Below are 18,688 nucleotides of genomic sequence, written 5' to 3' on the forward strand. Positions count from 1 at the left end.
GGCCTGGCTGGCACACAGGGGACACCCACCCGGGGCTGGGAGCTTGTCCCAGGAACCCAGGGAAAGGGAAGGGAGAGACCCAAGCCCCACAGTCCTGCAGAGGAGTTGGGTAATTCCAGCTCTGCTCACCTGTCTGAACAGCCTTCTGGTGGTTTAGTGCACCTGAGCTCTCACTAATTCCAGGGATTGATCTACTAATCAATAAACAGCACCAGGGATGGTGAGCACGTGCTCTTGGGGCTGCTGGGGATGAGCTCTCCATGAGGGATTAAAGAGATCTCCATGAGGATCACACAGCTCTCCGTGAGGGATTAAAGAGATCTCCATGAGGGGTTAAAGAGATCTCCATGAGGGGTTAGAGATCTCCATGAAGGATCAGACAGCTCTCCATGAGGGATTAAAGAGATCTCCATGAGGGATCACACAGCTCTCCAGGAGGGACCAGACAGTCTCCATGAGGGATTAAACAGTTCTCTATGAGGGATTAAGGAGATCTTCATGAAGGATTAAAGAGATCTCCATAAGGGATCAAAGAGCTCTTCATGAGGGACCAGACAGCTCTCCATGAGGGGTTAAAGAGATCCTCTCCATGAGGATCACACAGCTCTCTGTGAGGGATCAGACAGCAGCAGAGGTGATCTCCCCAGACCAGGCCATTCCTGACAGCTGTCAGTCTACCTGCAGATCCTGCCCTAGAACCAGTGATGAGTTCTTGGATAATTGCTTTATTGTTAATGTGGAATGCCAGGAGAAGTCACCGTGGGGCAAGAAGGGGAGGATGGAATGTGTAAATAAATCCTGTGGGGTTTTTAGCTCAATACAGGCCTTGGAAGTCCTGTGAGCATTACAGACACAATCCATGTCTAGAAACAAGCAAACAAAAAGGATGTACTACAGAAATATCATGGAAACATGATACAGAAATATATAATAATATTAAATATCAGTAGATAAAGTGCATCCCAGGCCTCGAGAGATGTTCTGGAGTTTTTCAGGCCCAGCCCTAAGGCTGGTACAGCCCTAAGGGGTCTCAGCCACCTCCAGACCCTGCACAGAGGCCAGGCTTTGGAGAAGCCCCTCTTGCAACCAGGAGCCAGAGCACTGTGCACAACAGCCCAAAACCTCTCCGTGAGGAAGGCCAGAAGGTCTGTGGCTGCTGTCCCAGCTTGAAGAATTCACTGTTTATTGAGTTTCCTTCTTCCATGTCAGTGATAAAATTCTGGTACATCTGGGAAGGAAAAGTGATCCCATTTCCCAGCTCACCCAGACACACAGACATACAAAAGCTGGAATCTGCCTTGAAACAAAGCCAAAAGGCTGACACCAGCACCTGGCACCTCCGTGTGATTCCAAGAGCCAGAGTCACCAGCAGAGGAGTCAGCTCAGCTCTCACACTCTGGTGGGAGCTCCCCACAAAAATCTGGGAGGCTCCAGCTCTGGGAGCACAAACCCAGCCCTGCCCTTCCCTCATCCTGTGGGACAGCGGGAAGGGAAGGGAAGGGAAGGGAAGGGAAGGGAAGGGAAGGGAGAAAGAGGAAAGGGACACCTTTATGCCCAGCTGATCTGTGGAACAATGTTATCCCAAAATCTCATCCCAGTCAGGAGTTTGGCAGGGCTGCTCACACCAGGGGAGGGCCCAGGTTTGCACAGAACTCCATAAAAACCTGAGAATGTTCTGCCCCAAGGTGTCCATCACTGCACATTTGGCTCAGGGAGCAGATGCACCAACAAAGGCAGAACAGTGGGTTTGATCCTGATCTCAGCCCCTACAAGAATTCCTTTGTTTCTGTGTCTCCACAAGAAGAGCCCTGTGTGTCATTTGAAGAAGATCTGGTTTATTTATTTCCCATCTTTTCATCTCTGCTCTCCATTTTTATAGATCTATTGGCATAGGAGCTGGATACTTCAGCAAATGAGGTTAACCTCTGACCATAAATTACTGCTCCCTCAGGAGGAAGTGGCCATAAAAAAGGAAACAGCCACAACTCCAGTGGAGAGCAGCAAAGGCAGAGAGAGCAAGGGCTGTACAAATTACAAAACCACCAGCCCCTGAAACCCTTACCAGGGCTGGCCATGCAAATAATAAAGTGTGACATAAACACACACAAAACTGGACTCAGCCTGGCCAGAACAATCATTCAGATGCCAAGAAAAATAAGCAGCTTTCCCATTTTCCCTGGAGTTTCCTATATAATGGCTCTTGGGGACAACACGTGGCCAAAGACCACAGGCAGCTGAGGAGAGAAATGATCTAATCATCTGTAGCATTGCTTTTAACAGTCATAGCATGCAGGAACAGAGACAGCCCTTGGTAACAGCAGCCAGGATAAAACCTGAGGGGTTTTTCCACTCTGATGAGAGTGAAAACCCAGCCAGGTGCATTATCAGGTGTCCATTGTGATTTCCATGGCAGAATTGTGGGCTCATCCCACAGTCTGTGCCTGGGATTCACCTCTGAGAATTTACATGCTCATCTTGGGAGTGTTTGAAAGAATGATAAAGAGATAAAGAAGTTTTCTCTTTAACTGCTCTCTGAGGCACCTTGGGCTGAGCTTCAGAGTGTGGAGGCACCCTAAAATTGCTGCCACCGGGGTGAGAAGTTGCACAGCTCAGTTGATGGAAGGGAAAGGAGAGAGGATGGAATTCTGCAGGGCTGTGGCTGGGGAGATGGAGTGTCTGGATGAGGGGTTCAGGTCTCTGCCTGGGGCTGTCCTGCACAGGTGGCTTCCTCAAGCACCCTGCACAAAGTGTGAGCCTGGGTGAAAATGAAACCTGAGCTCAGCGTGGGAATAAACAAAGCCAGGCACTTGGGAGATTTGTCGCAGAACCTCTCCCAGATAGCTTCAAGAGTGCTTTCTGCTCTGCTTCTCATTTTCTTGGCTGAAAGGGAAGTTCCCTGCAGTTCTCTTAGAATATATTATGAGTTTATGGGGGCTAAAACCTTCTCCACTTCAACACCCTGGCCAGCTCCACCACTCCTTGGGCTTTTTGTTCCACAGGTGCAGAGGAAGGAATTGCTTATTTTATCAGCATCAAGTTAGAAACTCCATTGGAAAAAGTAAAAAAAAAAAAAAAAAAAGTAATAAGGTGAGATGGAACCGCTTCAATACCAGCAATGGCTAAGGAAACTGTGAGTTTCCAGTCTGAGGATGGGAATGACGTAGGTCTTTAAATTCAAGGAGGTGAAGAGGCAGCAAGAGCTGCACTGAGAGCCTTGAGCAGCAGCAGATGAAAGCAGCAGGTGATGTGCTGGAAAGAAGGCAAAGGAGAGGTTCCTGTATGCACCTTGCTCTGGAAAACCTTGCTGTGGGTGTTAAAAGCATCACGTGCCCTCAAGAGGAGCATGGGGAAGGTCACAGCAAAGAAATCAGGATTATTAAGCCAAGAGACAGCACCTCTCTGGCAGCTTGTGCCAGATGGTCCCAGGCTGGAAACCAACCCTGGAAAAGACAATTTCATCACTGCCCTCGTAAAAGGCTCCAGTCTGAGCCCCTGGCAGCAGGGTGGTGGAGTGGATGGATCTCTGACAGGATCCACTGTGGGTGATCTTATGTTCTGAAATGGTTTTGTGCTGAATGGGGACATCACTGGAAGCTGCCTCTCCCTCTCCCATTCCTGGGTTCCTTTCCCAGCTGACCTTTTATTTCCTGCTATCCTTAGATATTTCCTGCTATCCTTAGATATCCCTTGCTATCCTTAGATATTTCCTGCTTCTCCACAAACATCCAAAGGCAAAGTTTTTAACCTGCCTGTGCAGAAAGCAGGAGGAATGTGGGAGCCAAAGGGAGGATTTGGTGTCTTTGTGCTGGGAGCAGCTCTGTCCCTACAGCCAGGGCTGTGGAAGCACACTGGGAGCTGGCTGCTCCCATGCTCCTGACTCTCCTCCTGATTTCCAGCTGCTAAACTGCATTAAAAAAAGGTAGGAGTGCAACTGAATAACAGGACTTGAGCAACTGCTACAGCTGCCAGAGGGATGTGGCCCTTGGAAAGGAGCCTCATCCAGGCTAGGGAAGTGTTCAGTCACTATTAAAGTGAGATCCACGCTTTCCCTCCTTCTCCAAACCATTTTCCCTACCTTGTTTTGTGTTTAGTGGGGGTGGAGGAGTGACATCAGCACTGCTGTGAGATTGAAGCAGTAAATAATTCTTTATCACCACAACATTGCAGACCATTGCAAAATCTCTGCAATTGCTGTGCAGGCCAACACTTGTAATAAGCTACTGCCAAACTGGATGGCAAAAAGCAAAAATTAGCAGCTGACCCTGGAATATTTCCTTGTCATACAGAGGCACTGCTTTTTTGATTCAAGGAAGAGGACAGAGAGCAGTGAAATCACCCAGAACTGAGCTGATACCAGAGCTGTGAGGATGCCATGATGTAACTTGTCAAAGGGACTTCTAAAATCCAGCCTGGCTTTCCAGGGCAAGGAGAAGGGGTCTGAAGGATGCTATTATTTTGCGAAGGATGCTATCATTTTATTACATGATTTTGTCTCACCAGCAGTGTGGCCAGCAGGGAAGTGATCAATGGCACACATTCAGTCCTGGGAGCAGTTCAGGAATGGCATTTTGGGGCTGGAGCGTGTCCAGGGAAGGGAACGGAGCGGGGAAGGGGCTCAGCCTGGAGAAAAGGAGGCAGCAGTGTCTGTCACCAGACAGGAGGACACCATCCCTGCCCCCTGCTCTGTGTGTGTGCAGCACCTGGACAACAACAATCCCATCCCATGGAATGCCCCACCGTGCCATAGCACTGCAGGAACCCCGAGCACCAGCATCCCTCCCACAGGGACAAATGGAAACCTTTTGTTTGTGGCTCAGAATCACCTGGAAAACTCTGCCCGGCCGGGTGCTGGCACCTCCGAGCCCAAAGCACTTCCCAGGCAGTGCCCAGCCCAATCCAGGGGCTGAGGGAGCTGGGAAGGGGCCCGGCCTGGAGAGGGAGCTGGAAAGGGACCCAGGCTGGAGAGGGAGCTGGGAAGGGGCTCAGCCTGGAGAGGGAGCTGGGAAGGGGCTCAGCCTGGAGCAAAGGAGGCTCAGGGGGGCCCTTGTGGCTCTGCACAGCTCCTGACAGGAGGGGACAGACCGGGGGGTTCGGGCTGTGCTCCAGAGAACAGGGACAGGAGGAGAGGGAACGGCCCCAGGCTGGGCCAGAAGAGGCTCAGGTTGCATATTTGGGGAAATTCCTTCCTGGAATGGGCTGTCCAGCCCTGGCACAGCTGCCCAGAGCAGTGCTGGAGTGCCCATCCCTGGAGGGATTTAGAGTCACAGGGATGTGGCACCTGGGGACAGGGGCAGGGGTGGCCTGGCAGGGCTGGGGAATGTCGGACTCCGTGGTCTCTGAGGGCTTTTCCAACCACAATCATCCAGTGAATCTCTGTTCTGTGATTATTCAGCCATCAAGCTCTAGCACTTTGATGTTCCTGGAGCAAACAGAAAAACTCCTCTAAGAGAATTCCCAGTGTTTTAGCACAGGTTGATAATTTCAGTCCACAATTTGGGACCACCAGCCCATAACAGACAACTCCTCTGTCACTCAATTTTATGGCACAGACATGCACACTTCTGATTGTGCCAATCTGCACTAATAGAAAACACAGAAAATGCTTGATTTTTAAAACAATTTTTGTAGAACAGTGTTAGATTTTCCTACAGCACCTGGGTGCTTTCATGCCTATTAAATTTTAATGCAGCAGATAAAATTGGCAGAAATTACCTTGTGAAAAGCACCTTATTACATCTCTCTATCAGGCTCTGTCTGCCAGATTCTGCTACCTTGATGCATTTTGAAGAGTCCCTTACTCCTGAAATAGTCTCATGAAAGTGGTGGGAGCACTTCAGTGTGCCTCTAACAGAGCAACCAATCCCTGCAGAGCTGGAGCAATGAATCCAGCCCAGGTGGGGAACAGAGATGTGCTACATTGCACCCCCACCACTGCACACCTCCAACAATCATCTGTCTCCTTGGAAAGGAGACACATGGCAATTTTCAGCTCCTGCACCTTGCCTTTTCCATAGGAATTATCATCACCTTCATCAAGGAAGGAGGAGGGATGTTGCTGTCAGAACAGACCAGTCCAATCTTCCTGCAGAGGCTCTGGCCGTGCTGGTCTTGCCAACTGTTGGCTCCAGCAAGTGGAAATGGGAAACTTTCCTGAAGGAAGGGCTCAAAGGACAGCTGATTTCCTCAGTGCTCTGGGATAATGCTGGGAAGGAAGAGGCAGATCTTGGCCTCGGAGCACCCCTCAGCCCACGGGTGCTGGCAGCAATGCTCGGTGCCTCTGTAGCCTGGGCTGCCTCAGAAGAAGCTGCCAGCTCCATCCTTCTGCAGGCTGAGGGTGTCCCCAGGGAAATCTCACCTGCCCAGTGCCAGTTCATGGACTGAGAGCAAACCAGGGCAGTTTGCTCCTCTAAAAGCCACTCCTGATCCTGTGGGGATGGTAAAGGAGAGCACTGTGGCATAGAGTAAGGGTGACACACTGTGTGGACACAGAGAAGTGCAAGTCCTCCCCTCCTGCCCAACTTTTTTTTCAGAGCTTTGGTCCTTTTTATCGAAATCTGACTGAGGACTGAGGCAAACCCAGAGCAGTCCCAGTGGAGATCCCCTTTGGGCCCCTCCTGAAGAAAGGCTGAGGCTGCACTTTCACACCAAGCACTCCCACCTTGGATGAAGCCACAGCAAGGGGCAGTAAATCTGAGGATGTCCCTGGATTCTGGAGAAAATCAGAAAGCTTTCTCTGACCTACTAATTGCTGCCACAAACCTCTGAGTAACGCACAGCACCCGAGCAAATGTGCCTTTAGCTGCAGAAAATCCCTCCAGAAAATCCCTCCAGTAGCCAGTGTGGGCTCAGCACTGCCTGGAGAAATGCAGCAAGTCTGGCTCAAGGAGCTAAAGCTCAAAGGAAAAAAAAAAAAAGATGAAGCAGCAGTTTCATGGTGTGGTTTCATTTTTAAACCAGGCTGTGAATGTAACTCTTATCTGAAAAAAAGCACAAGCTAAAAAGGTGGATCTCAACCCTCCCTGCCAAACACAGCAGCAGAGACTGAGGCAAATGCTTGGACAAGGAGATGATAAAAGAAGGAAGCAGAGATGAGAAAGGCACCAGCCAGTCCTCAGAGCCCACCTTGCTGATTTTTCAATCCTTGTTTTCTACTGAAAGCCCTTGTTATTCCACCTCTGTCATTTAGAGTAGAAAATCCCTGCAGTATTTTCATTCCTCCTGATGACCAGAAGACAAAGAACCTCTGTACAGAAGAGTCCTGTGCCATTGTAAGGAATACCAAGGCTTTTATAAAATCACTGTTTGTTCTTTAAAGGCTGGGAGATGGCAGGTGCCTGGCCTGCAGAGAACACAGAGTTTGGGGCCTTTGAGAGAAGAGGAGCAGCATTGGTTTTTTACCTGTGAGCTTCACCTGTTAGTGAACAGCATGGGCAGGAAGAAGCAGGACTCCCAGCCACGGGATACAGGTTTTACTGGACTGCAGCTCCAGTTCAGCTTGCCAGAGCCCGTTGGGCTCAGCCCCATGCCAGGGTGCCATGGGAGACTGCAGTGCCACCCTTCTCCTATTTAATCCCAAAGCACATTCCCTCGTTGCTGGCAAATCTGGGATCCTGCCAGGCTGAGGCTCCTTGTTCAGGATAACCTCAGCCCCCAGTGGCTGTGTCCCTGCAGATCTGGAGCACAGCTCTGATGGGAAGGTGGGTAAATCCTCAGCCCAGCTGTGCAGATGAGGAGCAGAACACGGAGACCCAGTGGCTTTCCCAGGAGCACACAGGTGAGCTTTGGAGCAGGAGCAGTTTGGATCCCACCACTGAATCAGAATGCCCTGACAGGGAGATGGTTCCTCCCATCCCACCTCTGACATCCCACTGAGTCTGAGTCTGCTGAGGTAGAAATTTGGGGAAGGGGGAGAAATGGGAAGAACATCTCTGATTTATTCACAGCCCGAGTAGCAGAATGCACTCGCTGAGAGCGGCAAGGTCTCGCCAGCTTTTTTCTTGGGAAAGAGCATCCAAGAAATGTGTGCTTTATCTCTGGAATTTGTGGGCAGAAAGTGCTGAAGCAAGGGCCTGAGCAGGGCTGGGGACTCCTGGGGACAAAGGAGGGCCTGTTGTCTCCAGCTCCACATCAGGCTGCTCCTGAGCGCTATTCCTGGCCCTGCACTGACTCATTGCTGACCTTGCTGAGAAAGGCTCTCACATCCAGCCCTGCTGCCTGCAAAAGCCATCATGGTCTCCTCAGACTCAAAGCATGGATGATGAGCAAATATGGAATACTTCTGCTTTCCTTCAACACCCAAAGCCTGGGGTGAGCAGGAACTGGACAGACAAATGAACCCTACTGTCCTCCTGTAAGCTCTCCTTGCATTTCCTTCTTAATTTTCCAAGTAACTGTGTCAATGTCTTGTTTCTGCTGTGCCCCAGGGCTGCACCAAGACCTTCCATTAAGAGGAACACCACAACCTGGAGACAGGTGCCCATTTTCCTGAAGCACTCTCTGTTTACATTCAGAGCTGTTCACATCTGCTCTTCTCGATGTGCCACCTGCACTCCAGGTAATAGCGCTGGCCTTGCTGGGACGGGGACAGAGGAGGCTGGCAAAGGTGGTGGAGCCAGGACACGTTTGGGATTTCTGCTTTGAGGTTCCAGCCTGGTGGCTGCAGCTCCTGACCCGTGCAAGGACGACACTCAGAGCTCAGCCTTTGTACTGCAGTGGGACACAGCCACCTTTGGGGAAAAACTGCATGGTAGACAGATTCCCTCTGGCACTTCACTATTCCAGCCTGTCCTGTCAAAGGTGAAAGGATTTTTAGAATCCAGTTTATTCACTGCTAGTGATGTTTCTTCATGTAGGTTCAGAGCCAAAACTCATTAAGGGCAGTGGGAATCTCCCTATTCCCTTCTATTCACTCCCACTGGCTCCAGTTCAAGCTTTTATTCAGTCCCTCTTGGCGTGGACAATGCAGATCAGTGATGGCAGCTCCACTATCAGGGTCTTTGTGCCACCATGTCTCATTTCTCAAACCTTCAGCACAATGTCCACTTGTCCTCAGCAACTGCTTCCTTTCAGATCTCAAAAATAAATAAGTCCATGGAAGAAACATTTCTTTTGGCCCTGTGCTGGCTGAGAGCTCATATGCAGACATTTTAGTTTTGGGAGACAGTATCCCTTTGATTCTCCCCATCATCTCAGCACACCAACCTGCTATTTTTGCCTCATGGCTGCACTGAGTCATGGGGCTCGAGCTGGTTTACTTTGGAGGCAGTGCATAAAGCAGGGATGATCCCAGTGCTCACCCCATGGAGACAAGGAGCATTTACTTGTGGAATCTGACAGAGCCGTGGCAGCCCAGCCAAGGAGTGCTGGGCAAGTTCCTGGGGCATCTGCAGCAGGGAGAAAGAGCAGTTCTGTAATTAATGACACTCCCACCACTGCTGGACGGGGACTGGGGCAGCTGGGGCTGAACTGGGACAGCTGGGGCTGAGTGGGAACTGAGACATTTGGGGCTGAAGTGGGACATTTGGGGCTGAATGGGGACTGGGACATGTGGGGCTGAACTGGGACAGCTGGGGCAGGATGGGGACTGGGAGCTCTGGGGCTGAAGTGGGACAGCTGGGGCTGAACTGGGACATCTGGGGCAGGATGGGAAGTGGGAGCTCTGGGGCTGAACTGGGACAGCTGGGGCAGGATGGGGACTGGGACAGCTGGGGCTGAGCTGGCCTCTCCCCAGTGGCCTGGCAGGGCAGTGCTGGGGGCACATCTCACCCTGCTCCAGATGCTCTCAGTGGCTCCTGCAGTCTCAAGGGCTGAGGAAACAGCCAGGAAGGCTGATCCAAACCTCCCCCCAGTTTGGATTAGGCAGCAGGAGGAGGGGCAGCATTTATAACATTGGTTTTTAAACCCTTCAGAGCAAGCACTGGTACCTGGTAAGAGCTGAGTGATAAACTGGTGCCATTCTGGTGCCAAATTAAAGAGTTCACAGCACACAATTAAACAGTTCAACAGCCTTGTGCTGTTGGCTGAATTAACCCCAACACTTCTGGGATTGACATGGATGGGGTTGGATTAATACAAAGCACTCGTGGTTTTCCTGCCTTGCCACTGTCCAGGCCCACCTGTGCTGTTCCTCCCTCCAAGGCTTCCCTCCCTGCACTCCTGTTATTTTAATCACTTGAATCATCTCACTGGAGATGTGAGCAGGAACCTCCAGTGGGAAGGGAATGTCTGCAGAGCACCAGGACACAAGCCATGCTTCTCATTCCCAGTCTGAGTGGTAAGAAAATCCTGCTTTATCCCCACAGAGAGAGAAAGAGTCAGAAGGGAATTAGAATTCAAACTAAAATAAATAAAACAAGCATTCTTGGTCGCTGGCTGAAACCCATTTTTTCTCACACTTTGAAGTTCATACTCTGGCAAAGAAAACCCTGCACACAAAATCTGGCCTCTGGCTGAGGTCAGTGCTGGGAGAAGGTCTGCATGAAGGTACCTCAAAGAGCTGGAATATTTTCCTTACCTGAAATGCTGTGTGTGGATGAAACCTGGCTCAGGAATTTTTTTCCCATTAGGTGGATATCTTTGTCTTCCTGCTACAGACTCTGGCAGAACAAAGCAGATCAAACCCTGTGCCTGTCTCCTTTTGTTGATGGCTATTTATTTTCCTTACCATTGCTCTTGTTTTGTTCTCTTGGCTCAGAAGTCTGGCTGCTGCTCCAAACCAGTTAATTTTCTGTAAGAGCTGGATGGGCCCAAGGCCTACATTATATTTATAAGCTGTAAGGATCTCCCCAGGCAGACTCAGAAATAAAGGACTCGAATCAACCAGCTACAAGGAGATGCTCCAAACCAACATCAGAGAGGGAACACAAGAGGTGGAACATCAGCCATTCCCCCATGCTGAATTTTAAAGGAGCACTCCAGCTCCTGCAGCCGTGGGAGGGGAGTGTTCTTCATCCTTTCATCGCCCATATTTGCAGCACTGGGAGGAAATGTCCTGCTTTCCTCTGCCCTCTGAACGTGTGCTTGAGGAGCCTTTCACTCGGGCTGATGGAGGGAAGGGCAGCAGGACAGGCTGGGGCTGGGGCTGGATGGCCACGGATGCAGGGACAAACCTCAGCTGGACAGGGAAGGAGGGACCTGTCAGGATGGCAGGCAGGGATGGAGAAAAGGTGGCACCAGAGGAAAACTCCTCATTTTCCACAGTTTTTATACAAAAATAAAATTTATTGCCGTATAATACTTTATCTGTATTTTGCTGTTGTTAGAAGTGACTGGCAGGCCTCTTCCAGCTTTGAATTATTTATAAAAACCATTTTTTTGTTGTTGTTTTCCCTTCTTGCAAAAAGGAGAAGGTTGCAGGGAGGCTCTGTCAGTGGCTGTGTGTGCTCCCTGTCCCCTCCTGTGACACTGCCACCCCACAGGGGACACCAGGACGTGCCCATGGCCCTGCTGGTCCCACAGCTCCCCTGGTCCCAGGCCCTGAGTGCTGCTGTGTGCCTGAACAAAGCTGGCCAGGAAATGTTTTTCCCAGCTAGAGAAACATTTTGTTCCCATTCTGTGCTTCAGCCAAATGGGGTTTTCTTGAGGGCTTTTTTTCTTTTTCTAAACAAAGGAATAAGTAAGCAAACACGTCTGCAAGGAGCTGATTGCAATGACCAAAGCTCAGCCAGTGGACTTGTTGAGGAGTTTGGCAAGAGGTGAAAATACAGTTTTCTGACCCAAATCAGACTCACGACTCAAAATCAGGCCTTGCACCCAGGACATCACCAAGTTGCAGGCAAGGCTGGGATGGTGCTTTCTTTCCCTGGAAAGTCCATCCCCAGCAGAAGTCACTCCAGCCAGAGCACTCCCACAGAAAGTTTCTGTTTTGATAACATGCCATTTTCCAAGGAAAAATATTTTTATCTGAAAGCTCTCCACCCTGTTTGCCCACAGAGTGACGACGTTAACTCGGATTTCCATCCCCAGGGACTGGAGGAGTGTGTGCAGGGCACTCAGCCTGCCTGGGCTGTGGGAGAGGCACACCCAGCCCTGCAGCTTTCCTGGGAATTAGGGCAGCAATGCTGGCACTGCTGCTGTCCCTGGGAGGGATGTGGGGCTGGGCTGGACTCTGCCCTGGCTGCTGATGGCTTTGCTCCTGTTTATGGTCAGGCAGCACATCCTGTGTGCCGGGGGTACCGGCTGTTGGTTTCTCTGGGTTGGGATTGAAGGCACTGGCAATGGTAGTTCATGTTGGACTCAGGTGTTTATCCAGCACCTTGCCTGTCCTGGAGATCAGGAATGCTCCAAGGCAGCCTGGGCATCAAAAAAGAACAGCTGAGTTCAGGGGCAGGCAGGGTTTTATCACAGAGAACTGCAAGGCACCTTGGCAATGTCCTCTCTTCTTCCACCACCTCTGCCAGGGGCTCGAGTCCGCGGGACGTGGGACACTGTCCATCCAGGAAGGGGACAAGGATGTGCAGGCAGCAGGCCACAGTGGCAGCCTGGGGGTGTGCCAACTCCCTGCCCTGAAGGCTGTCACAGGCACTGGAACCAAGATCACCAGCATGGAGAAATGACCTGCAATCCCCCGTTTTGTCCTCTTTGCTTCTCGCTCCGTAGGCAGAGCTCAGCTCTGGGAGGCCACCCCAGCTCAGCCATGGCTGGGGGTCCCAGCTCTCTCCAGCTGCTTTGGAGCCCCTTTGGAGAACAATTCCACCCTGCAGAACAGAATCTGCCAGGGTTCTCTGTGTGCAGCTGACAGCAAAGGCACCCCAGTGCCCCCACCCCAACACACGGCGCAGGATTACCCAGCTAAAATTCAGGGTTAGGGGCTAAACTCATCTCTTCCCTCTGTGGCTGAGGGAGGCAAGCAGGCACCTGGCAGGGAGTTTGTGAAACAGGGGCTGAGTCAGGGGAGCCTGGCTCTGCCTGCTGGAACTGGGCCTGGAACCAGCCCAGAGCTGGACAACTCCGTTTGGGATGGAGACCTTTCACCTTTAAAGCTAAAAGCAGCACAGGATGCAATTCCATACCAAATCCCCAGGCATTCCCTCTGCCCCCTTCCATGGATGAGCACCAAGAGAGGAGCAAGGTGAAGGGAAGGGGTTCCAGCTCTGGAACTGTTCCATGCCAAGCTGGCAGAAGGGATTAACATGACACAGGTAATCCTCTGCCAGGAAGGATGGGAGATACCACAAAGGGTGACCAGGCATCCCCTGGGGTCAGCCAGGTCCCACAGACTGCCCTGCCTTGGTCCTACAAAGAGCACATTCCATATCCTGGAATTCCAGCCAAACTCCTGCAGGAATTCCCACCCCAGTTGTCTGGGACACAGACACAGCAACCTTCACTCCCCCATGCTGGGATTATTTTTATTTAGTTATGGTCACACTGCTGCAACTGCTGGGTTCCTTGCAAATCTCGAAGCGCCTCATGAGGAAGGGAAATGACCTTTTCCAGCCCTGCTTCTGCTCCCCTGAGCATGGCCAGGCTGGTATTTGTTAATATTGGTAAAGAGCTCTGAGCTCCTGGGATGGAATATCTGTCATGGAAAATGAGCTGGCTTATTATGAAGAGTTCTAGCCCAGTTAGCAAATGGCTTTTCCCATCTGTGTGAGCAGAACAGGCTGCTGTGCCAGGGAAGGCTGCTTTCCTTTGGAAATGCTCTAACAGGTTACTGCAGACACAAGAAAGTTCTCAGGAACACATTGTGCCCTTCTTATAACATTTATTTTGCATATTATGAGGGGGAAATAAAGTATTATAAACTCAGGACTGCTTGACCAGGTTCTAATACTGAATTCCTTGTGAAACAACACACTAGAGGCATTTAATCTCAATTAAAAGATCAATTACATTTATCAACAGATAAAAGATTATCTGGGGCATTACACAAATACAACACAATTTATTACCAGCTGGTAAGTAACCTCTAATGAATTTTTAAACACTTCCCCATAAATTACAAATAAACTACAGTCCTATAATTATGTTAGAGTTTTGATTCTCCAGTCAAGCTCCTATGGGATCGGTCTTTACCATTATCCATAGTTATTTGGGATTCCTTTACTGTAACCCATATCTGGGGAAAGTTGTATGTTCTAAAAATTAATTTTAGGCATAGAAAATGCAATTTTTCATCTTGACAATGATCTGGGCATTTATATGAGAAAAGCACCCATGATTTAACACTGTGCATGAGAAATGAGGCTTCTTGTTCATAAACCTGGGAATATCTGAGGCCTGTGTTCAATTTCTTGTTGAATTTGGGGCACTTCTACACCAATCCTGACCTTCTGAAGTGCCCACTTGCCTTTGGATTTGTAACTCTCAGAACCAGACCTGTGTCTCCCTTTGCTCCAGTGCATGGCAGTGAAGAGCTCAGAGCTGTTATGGGCATTAAGGATTTAGATTTTGGATTAAACTGAGGTGTGAAAAGGCCCTGTCACTAAACCCCATGAACTCCATCCAATCAAAGTCTGGAGCACCTGCTGGCTCTGGCTTTTCTTTTACAAACAAACTGAGCAACAGGAACAAAAAATGCAAGCCAACCCTACCACTGAGCCACAGGGACTGGCAGTGCTCTCCTGTAAGGCTCTGCAGGTCCTGGAACACCAGTGTCCCCAGGGGCTCACCTGCTGGGATTGGGATTATTGAGGTTACTGGGGCTATTGGGATTGTTGGGATTATTGGGATTATTGGGGTTATTGGGGTTATTTGGGTTATTGGGATTATTGGGAAGGACAATCTGCAGGGGCAGCTGTGGAGCTTCCAGCACTCTCTCATTATCAGTGTTTTTACATTAAAAGCCACATATCTGATATGTGCACTGACATAGCACAGAAGAGCTCCCACCTGGTCACCTCAGTGCTGGCTGCACTTCCACAAGTGTCCCTTACGTGCCCTGGGACATCTCCTGAAGGTTTGTGTCCTTCAGAGCTGAGGCTGTGCTGGCCTGGGGGACACCAGTGGATGCAGGAGCAGCCCTGAACAGGACTGGACTGTGATTTCCAGGGTGGAGGGAAAAGGAGGGACATCCCTGCGGCTGGAGTGCCCATCCCCGCTGCAATCCTACCTGGCATGGCAAGGGCAAAGGTACAGGGGCCGGCTGGAGTCTGGATGTGTGGTGGAGCTGGAGGTAATGCCCAGGTGAGAAACCCGAGAGGGGTCAGGTGGCAGCCGGGTAATACAAATAGCAGCGCTGGGATTCCCTGAAATACCCGATGCAAAGAAGGGATTTTCTCCGTGCCCCAAGAGCAAGGGGGGCACAGCAGCGGCTGCCACAGCAGGGCAGGGAGGGCGGAGGTGGCATCCCAGCAGGACACGGTGAGCAGCACCGAGAGCCCAGACTGCAGCACAGCGGGTGAAGGGGCACAGAGAGCGGCCCTGGCAGGACACAGCCTCTTCCTCAGGTGTCCCCTTCCCGGTGTCCCCGAGCCCGGGGGAGCTGCCACCTCTGTGCCCCCGGGGGAAGGTGGTGCCACCTGCTCCCCCAACTCCGGCTTTGCGGGGTCGGGCGACGCCGGCAAGCAGCTGGAATTCCCTTCTCTGCCCCATCTAGGCAGCAGCAACAGGAAACCCAGGAGCTCTGTGAAATGACAGGGAGGGAGGGAGAGAGTGAAGTCCCCTCGCCTCGGCTGGTGACGTCTCTCCTTCCTCCTTTTTTTTTTTTTTTTTTTTTTTTTTCCTGTCGCCATAAAGAATCTCGGGCTCGCATCAAACTTCCCGGCGAGGCGGAGGGGAGGGGGACAGGCAGAGACAGAGCCAGGGCTCCGGCCATGCCCCAGCCCCGCTGCCCCGGGCAGGTGCCCCCGGGCACGTAGAGCCAGGTGGGCTCCGGGCAGCTCCCCCTGCTCCTGTCCTGCTGGAGATCTGTCCTTCCCGCCGGCACCTGCGCCTCCCTGGAGAAGCCCATCTCAGAGGAGGCTCTGCCACCTTACCCAAACTCCGCGCTGTGCGAGCAGCCGCGAGCAGCGAGTGCACGAAAGTTTTTGCCAAACTTTTCCTGGTGTTTCTGCTTTGCTTTTTCACCCCTCGAGTGACTCTGCGCCAGCCAGGAGGGCTGGGGAGGCTTCTGAGGCACAGCAAGGCTCCCCCCGGACACCGCAGGGATTGGAGAAGCGGGGGGAAAGAAGGAAAAAGGTGATTGCGGAAAGGGGGTGAAGGAAAAAACCGAGAACCTCGGGAAGAAGGGAAGGCAAACACAACCCGCAGCCCCAGGATGAAGCGGTGAATGGCAAGAACAATTTAACTGGGATCAACAAGTGGGAACTGCGCGCCTCGTCCTTCCCGTCCCTCCCCGCTCCGGCTTCCCCAAACTTGCGGCTGCGAAGGAAAACTTCTAAACTTCTCCAGCGGGCTCGGCTGCCTCGGGACACGCAGCAGGACCGGCCCCGGGATGCTGCCCCGGGCCAGCGCCCTCCTGGCCGTCTGTGCCCTCCAGGGGCTGCTGCTGCTGCACGGTAAGAGCCGCCCGCGTCCCCGGGTGCCCGGGCAGGGACACCGCGGGGGCTGCCCCGCGCCGTCCCTCGGGAGCCTCAGGAGAGCGCTCCGTGATGCTTTTCTGCGCTTTTCCCCACTTTTTGTGCTCTTCCGGCGGCCCGGGGAGGTGTCACACACCTGAGAGGGCAGGTGCCACCGCTCTGTTCCCAAAGCCGCAGGGTTCACACCTCCGTTAAAACTGATCTTTGGAAATTGAGGTAAAAAAGCTAAACCTCTTGAAGGTGTCGCACCTGAAGGTCAGATTTTAATGGGTGTTCCCCTTTCGAGGTTTAGCCACTTGGTTAGAAATAGCAGCTTGTGAGCGTTCACCAATTTGTGGGTTTTTTCCCTCGATGTGGGAGGGTTTCTGGTTGTATTTGATCACTTGAGCAGAGCTGAGGCTTTCAAAGGAGGAGCTGTCTGGGAGCACCTGGGCTATCCCGCTGTCCTGGGGCTTATCCTGGAGCTGTGAGCACAGACGTCACGGGCATTCTCTCTGATATCCAGTTCTGATTCTTTGGTATTTCAATTTTTGAATATTGGTTCTTTGATATTTCAGTTTTTGTACACGTGGTGCTTCTTCACTTCCTTCCCCTTCTCAGCCCAGGTGCCAGGTTAGATCCCCTGCTCTCCAAAACTCATTTTCCTTTGCAGCAAACTCCCTGTCCCCCCAGATTTATTCCCAATTTTTGCTGCTATCAGAAGAGCCAAGAGGCAGGTTAATGAGATTTGGGAGAGCTTTTCCATCTGCCGTATGACTTTCATTATCTCATTAAGCATGAGGATTTTGCTGGATTACTGAGCTATTAATTCATGACGCTGCAAATTGTGTAAGGGAGATGGGCTCTTGTTTATTGGGGAATTCCTTCTGACAGAAAGGACTTTTTTATTTTCTTAGGTAGTGGATGTATTGCACAGCACGAGGCTGTTGTTCTTCAGCATATTATATTTTCATAGTTAAGTGGATAGCTTCTGGAAACACTGTGAAGCATCACTGTCCTTGATTTTTTTTGGATTCGTTTAGGGATTTAATGTATTCCTTCTGCAGAAAGGGACTGATTGGCAGGCACAAACCCTGGGGAATTTCACATCTTCCCCACAGTTACCTGCAGAATAAATAACTAAGCCTGAGGTTGTGCTCCAAAGGGCTTGTCCGGCTTTTCAAGGAAAAGCTGAAGCAGCAAACCTGGCAGGTGGCAAGGAGCCCCTGCAGCAGGAATCCTCAGGATCCATGGTGTCCCCAGGGAATCTGTCCCTGCCAGGTCAGCCAGCAGTGCCCACACCTTGGGCTGCACCTGGGGCAGCCCTGGGAGGATTCCTGAGATGGCTCCAGCTGGCTGACACGTGCAGCAGCAGCCAGCTGCATGCTTTGGGAGCTCTAACCTCTGCACAGTCTGGAAAAGTTGCCCGAAATCCAGTGTGGATTTCAGAGGCATAAATCACCACAGGATTTGGTGGATCAGAGAGGGATAATAACGAAGGAGCGGGAGATGGGAGAAAACGTGGAGTGCCCAAGTGTTCCTGAGGCTCAGGGTGAAGTGGAGAACAGGGAGTTCAGGGGGGAAATCCTGGCTGGAGATGTTGTCCACATTTCAGGGCTGCTCAGGTCCTTCCTCACCAGGTTCCTTTCCTAATTATTTCAGCCCCGATAACCTTGGAATTTGGTCCAGATTCCTTTTGCCATCAGTGCCACGTACAGAGGAGGCCAAGAAAAGGCAAAGTCTGCATCCTGTGACAGAGGGAGGCAGGAACATCCCTGTGTCCAGAGCTGCAGGCTGGTGAGGGACCTGGAGCAGCCCTGGGGATGTCAGGAGCTGGGCTCATCTTTAGGAAGAGATAAAACATCAGCACAGCCTCTGGGTGCCCTCACTGGGCTGGAAGCCAGGGGGAGACAGGGCCAGGAGGGCCAAGGATTTGGGATGGCACTGGTGTTCCTGAGGAGTCAGCTCCTCACCACCTTGCCCTCAAAGCTCCTCTGCAGCCCTGAGCTCAGTGAAGCCCTGCTTCACCTTCCAAAGCCTGGATTTACCCTTCAGCTGTAGTTAAACCTTGCCTGGGATCTCTGTGGCCAAAGTTAGGCAGGGCTGTGCTGAGGAGGATGACTCTGATTCCACCCCAAACAATTCCATCAGCAATGCAGAGAGAAGGAAAGTCCTACAGCTGTGAAAGCTGCTCAGTACCAAGGCATTGACTCCTCAGCCACTTTTCCCTCCAAGTTCATCCCCAGCAA

General features: G+C 51.4%; 1 protein-coding gene across 2 annotated transcripts in view; it reads left to right on the forward strand.

Annotated features, from left to right (window-relative positions):
- Window positions 1-15,687: 15,687 nt before the first annotated feature.
- The window catches only part of LOC121362872 (vascular endothelial growth factor receptor kdr-like), a 125,573-nt gene continuing 122,572 nt past the window's right edge, over window positions 15,688-18,688 (forward strand). For both annotated transcript variants that reach the window (XM_041484775.1, XM_041484776.1), the window contains exon 1: window positions 15,688-16,439. In XM_041484775.1, coding sequence (XP_041340709.1) covers window positions 16,376-16,439 — 64 coding nt within the window. In that variant the 5' untranslated portion in view covers window positions 15,688-16,375. The remainder of the gene's footprint in view (window positions 16,440-18,688) is intronic.

This window comes from Pyrgilauda ruficollis, unplaced genomic scaffold, assembly GCF_017590135.1.
Source record: "Pyrgilauda ruficollis isolate IOZ18807 unplaced genomic scaffold, ASM1759013v1 scaffold67, whole genome shotgun sequence".
NCBI lineage: Eukaryota > Metazoa > Chordata > Aves > Passeriformes > Passeridae > Pyrgilauda > Pyrgilauda ruficollis.